Below are 16,131 nucleotides of genomic sequence, written 5' to 3' on the forward strand. Positions count from 1 at the left end.
ATTTGTCTAGGTATCCTCATTTAAGCGCCCCGCTGAATTTCAGCATTATCACCTAGATTTGCCTCCTCTTCCCCATCTGCCGCCACCACCACAAACTCCCAAGCCTCTTGGGGCTAAATGGAGAGATAGCATGTCATATTCCGAGTTCAACTCCAGACAAAGTTGCAGAGTGTATATGGTAATTAAGCAATTGATAACACAAAGGAACTAGAAGCCTGGAAAGAATGAGGACTATCTGCAAAAGTACAAATTTCCAGCATTTGCAGAACTAACGCTTTATAATACTTTCAAGTGATAGTAATTCGTGTTTCAATTAGGTTTCTCCAATTTGAGAAGTTCTTTGTGTGCTTTTACACCTGAAGAAAATAAATCCAATTCACATTAAAGTTTATTTCATTCAGATAGTTTGCATTTGACAATGCCCGGGCCACAAAGATTAGATTAGTCCAATAGATCTAAAAAGGACCCCAAGTACTCAAAATTGGATCCATATTAGGAGAAAAGGAATTCCCCAGCTCGTGAGATCAATAGATCTAAAATACTCCTCTGCCTAAACAGTTATAGCAACACTATCCTTGTATAACTGGTACAGTGATAGCCAATAAAACTCATCTTGGTAGGAAAGATGTTATTGGACCACCTAAATAAATTCATTACTATTCTCTCTCCTTGTATGACCTAGATAATCACATTCCAATCCCAACTTTAACTTAATTGTCAAAGTGTGGTTAGCAGACTCAAGGTCTAGGTCTTCTGTGCAGGAAAACGAGAACAAACTTGAAATCTCCTCGGCAATAATTATTCAGAGAGAATAAGTTGAATACTCAAGCACAAACGCTTTAGTTGGTAAAATATAGATAAAAATAGTACCTATGCAAGAGTTTCCTTTCTTTCTTTCTTTCTTTCAAGAATCAATGTAAATTTAAACACTAATAATACACAAAATTAGGAAAAAGAAAAAAAGAGAATACAATATCCATGGTCACCACAAGCAATAAATAGAAATTGCGTGCAATTTGACATGTACTGTAATTTTAAACAAACAACAGCCAGTGGCGCATTCCATTCTTTTCAAAGCTCTCATGATGATGTTTGTACCTTAGGTCTCAAGATGATGTTGATAACTTAACAGCTTTGAATGCAGGATGAAGCAACCCAAGCTCATCTTTCACTTCAAGTGGATTGCTACTCTCATTCCTTACTCTTTTAACTCTTCTGCTAGCAAGTGATTTATGAGTAAACCCATACATCTGCAAAATTTGATTGTCCCCAAAATTGAAAGCTCGATCCATCTGCTTCAAACACCTTTCCACTGGATAATCACCAAACTTGCCACATGGCTTGCAACCCACAAAGTGAGTCACAAGTGGCCACCGGTGATCACCAAGACCCGGATGATAATTCTCGATCATTTCCTCGTATCGATCAACCAAAATCCCCCAATAACCGTGCAAATAATAAGCACTCTCTAGATAAACCTTGTCACCCCACTTATCCCTCTGTGTACCCAATAGATAAACCATTGCAGACTGATCATCAGCTTCGAAAACGGGCCTGTCCTTGAGCTCCCTAGTGAGTATCTTCCCAGCTTCCTCCCTAATCTTGCCTTTGGGTCCCATTGGCGCCCAGGCATCCAAAATATCCAAAGCCCACTGGGAATTCCTCAACAGGAAACTCCCAGTATTCAATCCAATCCAATTTTTCTGATCATAGACCATTTCATTCCACCCGTGCATCACAAAATTGGAATCCTTGTACCTCTCCCAAGGGACCTCAAATGCCATATCCGTAAACATGGCATCACTATCCATCCACCACAAGAACTCGATCTCCGGATGGGACAGCAATAGCTTCCTTATCAACGGAAGCTTTGCCCAGAAGCCAGCCATTTCCGCATCAAGGAGAGCCATGTTATAGAAAATCTCAATCCCATGAAGCCTGCAGTAATCGATCTTGTTCTTAACCGACTTCAACAAGTAATGATCCCCAACCGGATTCTCACAAGGTTTAGGCGAAGATCCCGTCACTAAGAGCACTCTAGGCTTGTTAGGCCCAATAAAATTAGGGAAATTAGGGTTTTTTCTCAACCACTCAGCTCTCTGCTCGTCCCAATCCGAAATTTTGGGACCAAGACTGTAAGGTTTGTTCGGATCCGGCTTCTCATCCTGCCCCTCATCAACCAGTATCTTATTAATATCAAATGTGGCATAATTGTTGGGATCGTTGTTATTATTGTTGACATTTTGAGCTGACTCGGTAGCGGGTTGGGCCTCGACGAGAACTCGATGGGGCTCCGCGTGCTTGCGGGAGGCGTAGAAGCGGTCGCGGAGATCATTGAAGTCCTGCTCTGGAGTACCATACTTGCCGGCGCCGATAGAACCACGTAAGACGATCATAGTCATGAAGAGGCAAAAGAGGGTGACTTTTCCGTGGCGAATCGCTCTCTGAATCCTAAGGACTCGATGAGTCCCGAGACACCGCTCCAGCATTTTGACTCAGTTAAGAGCTTCCTTAACCCGCTTTCTTTCAGCGATTAATGGAAGACCTCGTTTGGCTTGTGAGGCAGGGAACTGAGAACAGTATAATATTAAAAGTAGAACTGTTAGAGGATATAGTGGGAAATGAGAGAAAAGTAAGGGGTGATTAAGAAGGGGAGAGTCGGTGGATGGAGTGGGGAAGTGAGAGCTGGAATGGAAAGAAAGGAAAGGAAAACGAAGATCTAGCAGGGAGAAGAAGAGAAGAGGAAAGTCCCAAAGGGCAGAAATGGAAATTCATATATCATCATTATTAAATTAATTTGCTGTAGAATAATAATGTTGCGTCTGTATGCACGTTTACGGAATCAATCCCATACTTGGCATATGCAGCCAATCCCGCCGATTTGATGAATTATTAATTAATAAATCTAATTCATTGAAATTTCCTAATATAAATTTTAACAAAAACGTAAAAGTGTTTTTTTCTTTAGTTATTCTTTAGAATAATATTTTATTTTTTATAAATTAAAAATAAATGTATGTTTATGTAAATAATTAAAACCTGAGCTTAGCTTTATTCCTGCGCCTGGTTTTGACCTTCTGACTTTTTAACACATGGAACTCGGAGGGGCGGAGGATCATGTCTGGTTATGAGGTTACTTTCTCCGTGTTCAGACCATAAAAGGAAGCAGATTTTACAGGTGTGCATGGTTAATCTCGACTAGGACTTTTTCTGTCCTAGGATAACTTCAAGCTGTCTCCCATTGGATCATTAAGTTTAGTCTTTAATCCAATAGTAACCAGGGTCAAGGAAAAATCAAAGACGCGTGAGCGGAGAAAGTAACTAGGGTCAGATGCCCAACCCAAACCAAACAGGGGGTGACAAATTGTTTGATGATGGTCTCCACTTTACCAATAAGGCAATGGCATGCGAATACAGTCCTAAAAATTGACCAAGAGAAGACAGGGTCACAACTACCAAGGCAATGGATACCTCCCGAACCTTTAGGGCAAGCAACGGACCAATCGGTGCTCAAATGGACATGGCCCAAGGCCACTAGAGTCTAGACCCATGAAGGGCGTTGAACCATCTAAATGTTTGTCTTTATTTATAAATTAATCAAATTAATTTATAAATTTTAAAAATATGTAAATTTATATATTTATAATATTTTATGAGTTTATAAACTGCATAAAATCAGAGACAAGTAACAGAATTTTTATTTTAATGTTTATAAATATTAAATTTGTAAATTAATTTGACTAAATAAATTATATTTTCATTTAATTTTAAAATTTCATTACTTATTTTTTAATATTTTTTAAAAATTTTTAATAATAAATTTATTTATATATTACTTTATTAAAAAATATATTAACTATGTATTAGTCACTTTTAAATATTTTAATAAAATACATAATTACTTAAGTCTCAAATGATTTATAAAGATTTAGTATTTATAAAATAATTTTCGTAAGCGCCTTCTAGGTGCATTAGGGTTACAGAACGAAACCAAAAGGTTTTGGCTAAGGCTAGGCCTAGCTACTCAGGATCACTTTGTCCTCAAATGCATACCATTTTTACAATTTAATTACAAATTCAATAATATTTAGTACTATTTTTTAAAATCTGAATCAAAATTTCAATTTAATGAGAATTGAAAATAAAAAAAAAACATAATTGTAACTAATTTAAAATTAAACTGAAATGTTAAAAAATTAAAATAGATCTATTTAATTTCAATTTGAACCATCAAATTATATCGAACCAGTAATTATGTTTAATTAGAGTTTGAGGGATAATTTATGTAGCCTTTTTTTTATTTTAAAATTATTTAATTAAAATATTTTTATTATTTTACTAAGCCAAACTCTTTAATTCCTCTATTAAAAAAATATTAATCACCTTTAATATTTAGATTATATAATTTTTAAAATTTTAACTATATATTATCTAGTGTTGTAATTTTTAGATATTTTAATTAAGATTAAAATATATTGAGAAAAATTTTTAATGTAAAGAGTAAATAATTTTTTAAAATATATAAATTTTATTAAATTATTTATAAATAAAGATGAATTAATAAATTTTAAAAATTGAAGGAGGTATCTTTGTTTTCTCATCTACCGGTTATAGCTGTATCGTAAATACAATAATGGAGTTGGTTCCAGTTGTTTCCCTTCTTGCTTGAATGAAACAAATAATCTTTTTTTTTTTTTTTTTTCTGACGACGGAAAGAATATTCTTAATTTAACTTTTTTTATTCGACATTTTCTTTTAAACTTCGTTTTGGGTATCTTTAAAAATAACATTTCCATAGTAAACTATATAAGAAAAAAAGAAAGTATTTAGATTCAGGAAATAGAACTTAAGTAAACTAATTATTATTATTTTTAATAAATATTAAAAAAAAGAAAGGGAGGGAAATTATAGTAAACCATAATTTATCCTGCGTATTTTTTAAAAGAAAATATATAAAGGTATTTATAATTTTTATATATAAATTGCACTTTTCTCTTCTAAATTTATTATTTTTTTCCCTCAATTTATATCTCTTTTAATAAATAAGAAAAAAAATACTAATTATCTTTTTTACTTTTGGACTTTTTTTAAAATATTTTCCGCACAATCAAACGAATTGGTTACAAAACATAAAAATTGATTTATCAACCTCCTTAATTTTTGGGACCAGAAAATTGTCCAGACCAGCCGTAATTTATACACCAAACATACCCCTGACCTGCTCTATAGATTGGAGAACGAAGGAGGGACAAATCCGTAATTGGGTGATTCTTTTTCTTCTCCCCACATTTCTATCCAGAAATTCACTAGACACTTTGCTCGTCTCCCTCTGCTTCCAGTTCCAGCTGTAATATCCAACTACCCAAATCCCAAACCCAATTACCAGACAAGAACTCCAGAAATGGTAAATATTTTACACAAAATTAAAAGAAAAGAAATCCAGCATGCTGTTTTTTGGATTGTTTATCTTATTCCACGCAATTTTGAGAATATTTATCATGAGATTGGACTAGGGTTTTTGAATTATTGAACGAATTTTCGATCTAATATCTTCGATCTCTTGAACCCTATAGTTCAAATTTTGTTGATATTTTGATTTTCTCTAATAATCGATGAAATTTCTATCTTGACGATGGAACTCTAGTTGATTATTATTATTATTATTATTATTATTTTGTTGATGGGATTGAATATGCAAATTACCAAAGGATCTTTACGTAGTTTGGGAAACAATGGAGTAAATTTGAGTGGTGCGAGATCTGCTTCTAGATGCCAAGCACAAAAGCCTTGTATCTTATGTTTTTAACTGCATTAAATTGGGGTGACGATGAATCAGTTGCAGGATAGAAAGGTTCGGTATTGATGATGCATGCAGTGTGTTGGAATTTTGAAAACCTTATCAATCTTTTGTTTGTATGCATTTGAGTTTCTGTTCCCTTCTATTTATGAGAGCAGTTATATTGTTACTTTTGGGATTATTCGTTATTATAAATCCTTTTAATGGGACCTTAACAATATTCAGAAGCAAGACATGGTTATCTGGTAAATACAAGAGGACTTACGTAAGATTGTTCTATGTAATATTAACTGTTGAGTGGCTAGCACTAGATTAATTTTTCTAGTGAAGTGCAATGGCCACTGTGAAACTGATATCTAGCCTGCAGGTAAAATGTTTGGGCTGTGGGGTGATTTGTTTTGCTAATTATTAAATTTGTGGATGGATGACAGCATATGGTTGCATTTAGAGTGCAATAAAATTTAATTTGCTTGATGCCTTACTGTCATTAACTGTTAATTGCTTCCTTTCTTCTGCATCCATTTTATATTTCTTAGCTGCTTATTCTGTACGATACTCTTTGTAACAATTTTATGTTGAAAAATCCTATTGGTTATTATTATTGTTTTGCAGGATGGGCATGATGCTAAAGATCCAAAGCAGAGTACTGCTGATATGACAGCTTTTGTAAGATCCTGAACTCAGCTTCAAGGACATTGTATTAACCCATCTAGCTATTCTCAAATAAAATGACATGATTTAGCCAAAAACACAACCTCCATTCAGTCATAATGATGATTTAGGTAGATGAGCTATGAAATTCTCATTCTGGTACCTATCAGGAGCATATTTGGCCATAAGCATTAAGTTATTCTTAAATGGTGCATAGTGTTATGATTATAATATGTCATCTATTGCTTTAATTTGGCAGCTGTGCCTCATATTCCTTGGGAATGCAGCTGTTAGTGTATGCATTTTTTGTTTCCTTCCTTTTTCATCGTTTGGATTGCATTTATTTTCCACAGAGATACAATATAGGTACAGCCATATCATAAATGTCTTCACTTCACCATATTTCCAATAAAGCTTTTGCTTTAACTGTTTGCTGCAACAGTTCTCTAGTATGGTTCAGATGATTCAATGTTTACCCTTTGCTGAATTTTCATATTGCTTCTGCAGGTACAAAATCTACTTCAGCAAATGGTGAGTTTGTGGTTAGATATGTCTGAGGATTTGTACTTATTGAATCACACATCGGTTATGGAAATGGGTAATGTACCCCTTATATGGGCTATAGACACTCCTCCCTTGAACTAGCTTTTGGGGTAAGTTAGGCCTAGCTCAAATTTAACATGGTATCGGAGCTTCCCATCCGATGTTGGGCTTTCCATAAATATGTCACGCACCAGTAAAAATTCTGAGCGTGAGGGGTGTGTTGAATCCCACGTTGGTTGTGGAAAGTGTTAATGTGCCCCTTATGAGCCATAGACACTCTTCCCCTTTGAGCTAGTTTTTGGGTGAGTTAGTTCTGGCCCAAATTTAACATGGTATCAGAGTCTCCCATCTGATGTTGGACCTCCCATAAATATGTCACGCAGCAGTAAAATTTGGGCGTGAGTGGGTGTATTAAATACCACGTCGGTTGTGGGAAAGGTAATGTGCCCCTTATATGGGCCACAGGCACTCCTTCCTAAGCTAGCTTTTGGGATGAGTTAGGCCCGGCCTAAATTTAATAGTACTGAAGTTATTGAAACTATGAGCAGATTTACCTAGTTTAGTTGTTGCATTTTGCAGCAAACCAGGTTCCAGACAATGTCGGATTCCATCATTACAAAGAATATCCTGCTCTTCTTCATGTGTTGATTGCAGATTATCTTGCCAAAGAAAATGAGATTTCCTTTGCTATTAGAATCCTTAAATTGCTTATCAGGTGGATAGAGGGAAGGGGAGTCACGAGGGAATGTATTTTGAAATCTATCTAGAAACATGAAATCAATTCATTTTATCTTTGTGGCATTTGGAGGAATATCTTTTAAACTTACTTCAATGGTATCATTTGCAAAACTGCAATGGTCATTGTTGAGCTTAGGGGTTTTCAAATGGGGACATGAAATGGTCACTGAAAAATTTATAAATTTAATTCTGTTGATCAAATCTAAATTGTGTTCCTTTCATTGCTCTAGGTTCTAGCCTTGTTTTAATGTAGACAATAACGTGAAATGGAATTGAATGTTGATTTCTTTGACCACAATGCACTTGACGAAATGGGCGGCAGGATAGATGAGCTGGAGCAAAGCATCAATGGTCTCAGATCTGAGATGGGGGTAGAGGGCTCCCCATCTCCTTCAGCTCCTTCCAAGGTGAAAGAAGAACCCAAGTCTGGCACTGATTCTTCAGTTTAGTAACAATATACTGTAGTGATTAAACAAAACAAAATATTTCCTCTACAGAGACATTTCGGTCGAGTTGTTTTCTAATTTTGATTTAAAGGCAGTATATCATCTGGTAAAGCTTTGTATTCATGTTCAATAACTGAGTGTCCGGTTTGATTTCTGTATCTTTGTTCTCCCTTCTTTTTTTCTTTTTCAAATGTCAATGAACATAATGAATGAAATTCATGGCTTTTGAGTTGTTAGTCTTTTGTTATGGATGATTTGAAGAAAGAATATTTGTCTTATATTGTGAATTATTATGCATCCAGCTACCGCCCCAGAACATGGTTGAAATTTAAAATATATATATATACACACACATACAGAAAAGAGGGATTTTTATGGTGGTCCAGGTACGAATTTTAAATGTCTAATGTGACTGGGGCTTGTGAGGTGTGTTATTTATGTCCTAAATAAAGGCGAAGAAAGATGCTTTTTATGGAGCTACCCCAGCTAAACCATCAGATCGCATCCACTAAAATTTGTCTGTCCGTGTGGGGTAACGGTGGTTGCTGTCATTGAGAGCGGCGATGGGATTCTTGAAACCAAAAAGCTAGGAAAAAAAAAGAATTCAAATTATTAAATAAAAATTAACACCACAAAAAATTAATCCAAAATTGGCTGGGCCACACATGCAATCTAGCTACAGCTAACAAAGTGTATGGTTTGGAGCTAAATTTAGCACCAGATATTTTGTTCCTATTTGCATTCACATAATCACGTTACTTGTTCATCCAGATTCAAAATCACGTTACTTGTTTATTGATTTTCTCTGTGCTGCATGTTAGTTGTTTGCTGATTTTGGTGGACCTCAAAAACTGAAAAATTGCATTTCTTTAGCTTGATTTTATATTAAATCAAATTAATAAAATTTAAACCAAGCATTTATACAAATTCATAAATTATGTATAACCAAAAAGAAAATTATATAAATTTTTAATCATTTTAGAATACTATCAATTTTATATACCAAAACAGCAAAGTTGTAAAAAGATTAGAATGATATCTGAAAAATAGACAGGTTGGTTAGAGTAAATTTTTTCTTGGTTTCGAGTTGGAAGTTCGCATAGGATGCATTTTAAAAAAGATCACTTCATCTTCCGACAAAAATCTAAAACAATCCGAACAATAAATTTCGAATACCATCCAGACAAAAAAGGACTATAATCAAATATTCCATAACGGCGAAGTTGTAGGAGGACTAGAAATTATCATAGAATTCAACGATATAAAGTAACAACAATAAAAGATAATTACTTTTTTTCAACTTCTATGTTTATTCCACACACCCACCTTAAAAACATGTGTACACGCACAATTAACACATAACAATCACTTATAGTAATTATAATTATAAACACCCAGATACAGTAAGTATGGTAAAATGTTTATATATATAAAAAAAAAAAAAAAATTTCTGAAATCGAATAGGCAAAATATTAGGAAAAATAAATCAACTTCTGCAGCGAGTAATACGGTTGCAACCGCGAGAGTAGGGGTTGGCCTGAGCTCCAGGTCGGCAATTGTAATACGAAGCGCCGCGTCTCGAACATGGCACGGTGTTCCTCCTCAGAGCTCCGTAGCTTATGTATTTGTTTGTCGCTAAGATGCGCCGGTTGATCTCAGTGTCCATCGCGAACTCCATCCCGAAATCTTCGTCTTCGCCCATCAAGCACTCGGCGATTGATCCGCGGCAACCCGATTCCATCGGAATGAAATTGACGGCTGCCGTTGATGATGTTGATACAACCACGTGGACGGCCAGTATTGCACAAATCAGGAGAATACAGTAGTTGTTAGAGCTTCCCATCTTTCAGGCTCTCTCTCTGTGGTTTGGAATTGTAAGAATGTAAGGGGATAAAAATGAGACGAGCTAGGAGATTATAAGTGACGGCCGAATTGAAAATGCCATTGATGTAAGGAAATAATTACGAGAATGCCACTGAGAATTTAAGATGACTTCAGCTTTACTTAGAATCTAAGGTTGTCAATACAAATGTGGACATCCACTAATAACTCTTTTGACGTTAAGCCCATCTAAATTGAGAGAGCGAAGAAAACCCTTTTTTTTTTTTTTTTTTTACAATATTATTCAAAAATAATTTAATCGTTTAAAACTTTGTAATTACAATTATAAATTTGAAATTTAATTATTTTTAATTAATATATTTAAAATTTTAACAACAACACCACAAATATTTTTAATAATTTAAAATTAATTAGGAGTTTGTTATTTCAATAAATGGAATGATGGGGTTGATGAAGTTGGGGGTAGAATTAGTGGGCAGCCAAATCTGAAAATGAAGGGTGGCTTTGGCTTTTTTTGCAAGATGATGGAAAAAATTTCAATATTTGTTAATTGTATAGCATCAAACTCAAAATCATGGAAAAAGAGAAAAATAAGTATGTTGTATTGGATAAGGTCATAGTCATTTTCAATGGAAGGCAATTTTTAGCGCATTTTGATGCTTGATGATGATATGTTTATGTCCTAGTGAGCTCAATTTATATATATATTATTCTTTTTTTTTTAATATAATATATATATTTTTTAAATTGTAACATTTAATTCTTTAATTGATTTGCAAGATTATGTGTAAATACAAAATAATTAAATATTTTATTTATATTGTTGTTTAAATATATTATAACAATATCATGAGTTTTTCTTTTATGATCCAATTCCAAATCTTAGACATGGCCTTAATAGAAACCTTGGACCTTGGTCCAGTCCTCAGCGGCATCAACAACTCGGACGGAGATTATTAGGCGTCATAACTCACAATGCTATATAGAAAGGCCCAATTAACTTTAGTCATATACTTTAATTGTTTTTAGAAAAAAAGAAAAAACACTTAAATTAATAACCAGTTCCATTCAGAACAATTAATATCAATTGGATATTATTATTAAACCTATAATTATAAAATATTTATTATTTCTCTATCTCTATTTTTATTAGAATTTAGTATATTTATTATTATTTTTTAATTTGCAAGCAAAAATTTTAAAGTCCATGAAATATTAATTAGAAACACATAAGCGATAGTTCATTGACATCATTGGAGTATACAGCTGAGCAAACCTTTCGTTTCAGGCAGATATGCTGAATATTTTTACAATTTCATTTGGTTATGCAACTGAGTTTGACCAAAATTAGGAGCTGATCCAACACCACTGGCTTTATAACCTTGTACGAGGATAGATTTGGAATTAGGACAGCTGCTGTTGATACTTCAATATAGTGTATAGTTGATCCTGGAGTTAGCTACAACTTCATTCACCAGCGCCCCAACTCTGAGCTAACTATTTTATCTCTAAAATTAAGGTGAGAGTGAAATTATTGTTACAAATGGAGGTGGTGGGCCTGAAATGCATGGTTGGTGGGCCGGCGGATTGGATTGAACGGTGGGCAAGCGTGGATCCTGGGCCATACACACAAAAAAACACAGTGATTATTAGAAATAAATCGTGGCTCTGATTTGGTTTTGAAAAATTAGAGCATGTAGTTTGGATTTTGGTGTATAATAGATGGCTGAACTCAGCAAGGCAGCGACTGTACTTGTACGGTACCATTTATGGTCCACTTGTGTACATTGTTTGTAACTTTGTAAGATGGGGCTGTGCTCTTCTCAGCCGTCTCATTCTTTATTATTATTATTTTTTTATTTGAAATTGGATTTTTAGTCTAGGAAAAAAAACTCATATATTCAAAATCAAATCCATATCAAAGTCAACTCTATATACGAAATCAAACCATTCATATAGTAAATCAAATCTTTCAATCCAACCCAAAAACAACCCTAGCAACAATGGTAAGCCAAAGCTACGCTATTGCCAAAAAAAACAAAAATCTACGTCTCATTCGCTAACTGATCAACCCTACATGGGTTTTGATCTGGGTGCCCAAATTTCCAAGTCTAAAGCCCATTTGGCATTAAAGTTTGGATACTCCTAATGAAATCATGCCGCTAGCCATACAATATTCGAAACTATAAAACCAAGCCAATCAAACCAGCCGGTCCAACCAACCCAAAAAACAAGAGTGGAATATACCTGAAAAATGTAATGAGGAATGGCAGTATGGTAATTTAGAAGAGGAAACGCGGTAATACCGGGGATAGAAGTTGAAGAGAGGTACGGTTATAGAGGCCGTCTCTGAAGAGACGGAGAGACAAGAAGGGAGAGAGAAGAGTGTTCAAAATTTCCAATACAAATCATTTCCGGTGGTTGAATCCTGTAGATGAGGACTCAAATTTGAGCCAAAGAAAAATTCCCCTTGTTATAGCAAAGACCCTTCTCCACCATCCATTCTCTCCATGCTCTAAAGCCAACGCTTTTGACGTTCTTCTTCGATACAGATTCTCCACTAGTCTTTTTCCTTTCCTTCAATTCCTCTATCTGCGTGTCTTCTTCTCTTCTTTGCTTATTCTTCTGCTTTTGTTTCTCCTTTTATAGGCTTTGTTATCAACTCACATCCTTCTGCTCTTTTTCTTCTTCTCTTCCCTTACTCGTCACCACTTATACTCTCTACTGGAGATATATACTGTCGCATTCTGTTTCGCGCTTTTCTTCATCTGGGTACCTTGGAGGATCAAAAGGCTGAGGTGGGTCTTGTTTTTTTTTTTTCCTTATTCTCTGCGTGCCTTTGTATAATTTAACTGCTTTATTTGTTCTTCTGTAATATGAAATTGGTATTTCTGTTGGACTGTTTTGTTCTGTATGTTGGTGTATATCTGGTTGTTTCTTTCGCCATTTATTATTGGAGTACTGAATTTTGGATAAGAGTTGTAGGCTTTAAGCTTGCTTTGTTGATTCTCTGCTATGCCTATGTTTGAGTTGATTGCCTTAATTGTATTTGTATTCGTATTTAGCCTTCAATAGTTTTCTCCTCATGTAAAAGTACCAAGATAAAGAACTTATTTAATCCAATCATTTCAGATAATTGGAGAGGTCTGTCTCTGTCTCTGCACTTATTGACAGTCGGTTCTAGGACTTCTAAACTTTGGCATAGCGAAGAGTTTCTAAGAATGCTTTTGATGTTATTGATCTTTTCGGTTATCGTTCATGCAACAGTTTACTTTCTGAAATCTATCGCTTAAACCTTTCCTTTTATGTTTTAATTCTCGAATGTTTTCGCCCACCAAGAGAGATTGAAGGATTAAAAAATTGAAATTCAACAAGTGAATAGTTTCAAAATGAAATAAAGCTTGGTCTCGTACAGATCTTTGAGTTGTTACCTACAAAGGTAGGTATTTTAACAGAACTGGCAGCCTAATACAAGGTACGGGTTGTGGTTATTATATGAAATGCAGTTTCTTAAAAGATTATGGATCGTATTAGAATCTTCCTAGAGTCAAATTTCACTACTCTAATTACTGGATTTTAGACAGCTTGGTATATGGAGATTTCAGTCAGGATATCAAGGAGTCCATTTGTGAGCTCTGTTGTTGGTTGATATATCTGTTAACCCATAGGTCCTTATGAATGTGGTTTTACTGCAAATTGCAAAGATTTGATGTCACCAATTGAATTTACTTATAAATTTTTTCAGCATTACTATTATGGATATTAATCCTGCATATGCTTCTTTTCTTTTAGTAATAAACAATGCGAGGGGCAAGTTCAGTTAATCCTGAGGGAGAAATCAAAGTGAGTTTTGGCTATCATTGCAACAGTCATAGCGGCAGCTCTTGTATGGTTTCCAATGGGTATGAAAACCTGCAGAGCACAAAACTCCATAGGGACAGCAGCTTTTCTTGCTTGACTGGTGCTGCCCTAAGTGCTAATGCCACTTTGGCTAATACCAATATCTGTAATGGTGTGATAGGAGCAGAAATACTTCCCAGTTTGGACTCCCCAAACTCATTCCGAAAAGTTCCCTCTTCACCAACCCTTTCAAGGTTGGACATATTACCATCTTCTCTTCAAAGCAGCATGTCAAACTTAAGTTGCAGCCCATCCAGCCCAAGTCCACCAGAATATGATTCTTGTCCTTTAAAATCCATGAGTGCACCTTCTAGAAGTGAAGGCTTCCTTAATGCCATTGAAGTTCAAGTGGCAGGTGGAGCTGCTGGTGAAGACAGGGTCCAAGCTGTCTGTTCTGAAGAAAGTGGGTGGCTACTCTGTGCAATCTATGACGGTTTTAATGGAAGAGATGCAGCTGATTTTTTGGCTGGGACATTGTATGAAAACATCATCATGCACACCAACTCTTTAGACTGGGAATCAAGGCAGAATGTGAACAGAGCATCCAATGGTATGTATCTGGATGGGTCCCTAAAATATCCTGCTGAGGTTGGTAATCTTAGTCTTGGAGAAAAAAGTCCATCAGGTTGTCTTAATACTAAGTATTCAAATATAAACATAGCCACCAAGAATGGTGTACATTCCAAATTGGAAATTTCATCTGATTTATTTAGGCATGAAGTACTTGACAGCCTTCAGCGGGCTCTTAGTCAGGCTGAGAATGATTTCTTAAACATGGTGGAGCAGGAAATGGAGGAACGTCCTGATCTAGTTTCTGTAGGATCTTGTGTCTTGGTTGTTCTTATCCATGGAACAGATTTGTATACACTGAATTTAGGTGATAGTAGGGTTGTTTTGGCAACATATGATGGAGACTATGTGGGGAGTGGGTATGAGCACCTAAAAGCTGTCCAGCTCAGTGATTGCCACACTGTTGACAATGAACTTGAAAGAACCATGCTATTGAAGGACCATCCTGATGACCCTGCAACAATTGTATTTGGAAAAGTGAAAGGAAAATTGAAGGTCACCCGTGCTTTTGGAGTTGGCTACTTGAAAAAGGTTAGTACTATTTGTTATAATTAGCTCTCTAATCAAGCTTCATATAATAAGGATTGCTCTGCCTTAAACTGATCTTATTGGTAAGATATGTTCTGGCTTCTCTTGTGATGTACTTCTTTTCTGCAGAAAAAGCTAAATGATGCGCTGATGGGTATTCTTCAAGTTCGTAACCTCATAAGCCCTCCATATATTTCTACCCAACCATCAATGAATGTTCATAAAATATCAAAGTCTGATCACTTCCTCATAGTTGGAAGTGATGGATTATTTGATTTCTTCAGCAATGATGAGGCAGTAAAGCTTGTGCATTCTTATATCTTGAGCAACCCCAATGGTGATCCTGCAAAATTTCTGTTAGAGCAGCTTGTGGCAAGAGCAGCAGATTGTGCAGGTAACTTTTCTGGCAAGGTCTATATCATGCTTTTATGTCTGTTTCATTCATATCAACAACGCTCGTCCTCTCTCTTTTTGAACCCTTCTTTTCTTTTTTCTACATTGTGATTAAACACTTAATCTCCCAACGCAAGAAAGAAAAAGGATGAAACTCAGACTTGCTGAAAATTTTCATCAAGTAGCTAGGAAAATGGTAACTGGCGCATTAATTCTATGTGCTTAATTTTCCAAGTGTCAGTTGACCTGTATAGTATGTATGTATGAGGCCTATTATTCATCCAGACCTCAATGGCTTTAAAATTCTCGGTTCAGGTTTCAGTATGGAAGAATTGATGAACATACCGGCTGGTAGGAGGAGGAAATATCATGATGATGTAACTGTGATTGTGATTGTTTTGGGAGCAAATCATCGCACTTCGAAAGCATCAATGTACGTGTAAGTTTTTATGCAACTGTTTTGTCTCAATAAGGTAGTTTTTTGAAAAAACAGATTTCAACTTGTATATATCTGATGTTGGGCATATGATCTGTATGAAAAAGATTAGCATGGGCAATTTTGATACAACCTATCTTCAGTGCAACAATGTTGAATTCTTATTTTATTTTCCCCATCAATAAAAAAATTGGAATTTTTCAAGCTAAATAATTAAACTACTAAGTTGGAAGTCTTTTTTTTTTTTTTTTCTTTTTTTACTAGATGAAATTTTCCAAAATGTCATT

The 16,131-nt window shown here is 35.1% G+C and overlaps 4 protein-coding genes across 5 annotated transcripts; 2 read left to right on the forward strand and 2 right to left on the reverse strand.

Annotated features, from left to right (window-relative positions):
* Positions 1 to 864: 864 nt before the first annotated feature.
* LOC110602222 (xyloglucan 6-xylosyltransferase 2) lies at positions 865 to 2,750 on the reverse strand. The gene has a single exon (XM_021739684.2). It carries the CDS (start codon positions 2,487 to 2,489, stop codon positions 1,107 to 1,109), a length of 1,383 nt encoding a protein of 460 aa, XP_021595376.1. The 5' UTR covers positions 2,490 to 2,750; the 3' UTR covers positions 865 to 1,106.
* A 2,429-nt stretch (positions 2,751 to 5,179) lies between these two features.
* On the forward strand, positions 5,180 to 8,411 carry LOC110601241 (heat shock factor-binding protein). 2 transcript variants are annotated; one of them, XM_021738306.2, is made up of 5 exons: positions 5,212 to 5,404; positions 6,410 to 6,463; positions 6,956 to 6,979; positions 7,571 to 7,613; positions 8,033 to 8,411. In XM_021738306.2, exons 1-5 carry the CDS (start codon positions 5,402 to 5,404, stop codon positions 8,176 to 8,178), a joined length of 270 nt encoding a protein of 89 aa, XP_021593998.1. In that variant the 5' UTR covers positions 5,212 to 5,401; the 3' UTR covers positions 8,179 to 8,411. The 2 variants fall into 2 exon arrangements, with proteins under 2 accessions (XP_021593997.1, XP_021593998.1); XM_021738305.2 differs by having other exon boundaries at positions 5,180 to 5,404; positions 6,956 to 7,046; positions 7,571 to 8,411.
* A 1,042-nt stretch (positions 8,412 to 9,453) lies between these two features.
* LOC110601240 (protein RALF-like 33) lies at positions 9,454 to 10,075 on the reverse strand. The gene has a single exon (XM_021738304.2). The coding sequence runs from the start codon at positions 10,016 to 10,018 to the stop codon at positions 9,662 to 9,664; it is 357 nt and encodes a 118-aa protein (XP_021593996.1). The 5' UTR covers positions 10,019 to 10,075; the 3' UTR covers positions 9,454 to 9,661.
* A 2,298-nt stretch (positions 10,076 to 12,373) lies between these two features.
* LOC110601239 (probable protein phosphatase 2C 40) lies at positions 12,374 to 15,992 on the forward strand. The gene is made up of 4 exons (XM_021738303.2): positions 12,374 to 12,815; positions 13,810 to 15,018; positions 15,145 to 15,409; positions 15,724 to 15,992. Exons 2-4 carry the CDS (start codon positions 13,819 to 13,821, stop codon positions 15,849 to 15,851), a joined length of 1,593 nt encoding a protein of 530 aa, XP_021593995.1. The 5' UTR covers positions 12,374 to 12,815; positions 13,810 to 13,818; the 3' UTR covers positions 15,852 to 15,992.
* Positions 15,993 to 16,131: the final 139 nt, after the last annotated feature.

The sequence above is a fragment of the Manihot esculenta genome, chromosome 15 (assembly GCF_001659605.2).
Source record: "Manihot esculenta cultivar AM560-2 chromosome 15, M.esculenta_v8, whole genome shotgun sequence".
NCBI classification, from domain to species: Eukaryota; Viridiplantae; Streptophyta; class Magnoliopsida; order Malpighiales; family Euphorbiaceae; genus Manihot; species Manihot esculenta.

Excerpts from the sequence above, each read along its gene's own strand:
- LOC110602222 (XM_021739684.2), bottom strand. The coding sequence starts at position 2,489 with ATGCTGGAGCGGTGTCTCGGGACTCATCGAGTCCTTAGGATTCAGAGA.
- LOC110601241 (XM_021738305.2), top strand. Across the intron at positions 6,464-6,955 it reads CTGCTGATATGACAGCTTTT|GTACAAAATCTACTTCAGCA; the intron begins GTAAGATCCTGA and ends TTGCTTCTGCAG. Across the intron at positions 7,047-7,570 it reads CACATCGGTTATGGAAATGG|CAAACCAGGTTCCAGACAAT; the intron begins GTAATGTACCCC and ends TGCATTTTGCAG.
- LOC110601240 (XM_021738304.2), bottom strand. The coding sequence starts at position 10,018 with ATGGGAAGCTCTAACAACTACTGTATTCTCCTGATTTGTGCAATACTG.
- LOC110601239 (XM_021738303.2), top strand. The coding sequence starts at position 13,819 with ATGCGAGGGGCAAGTTCAGTTAATCCTGAGGGAGAAATCAAAGTGAGT. Across the intron at positions 15,019-15,144 it reads GAGTTGGCTACTTGAAAAAG|AAAAAGCTAAATGATGCGCT; the intron begins GTTAGTACTATT and ends TCTTTTCTGCAG. Across the intron at positions 15,410-15,723 it reads AAGAGCAGCAGATTGTGCAG|GTTTCAGTATGGAAGAATTG; the intron begins GTAACTTTTCTG and ends TTCTCGGTTCAG.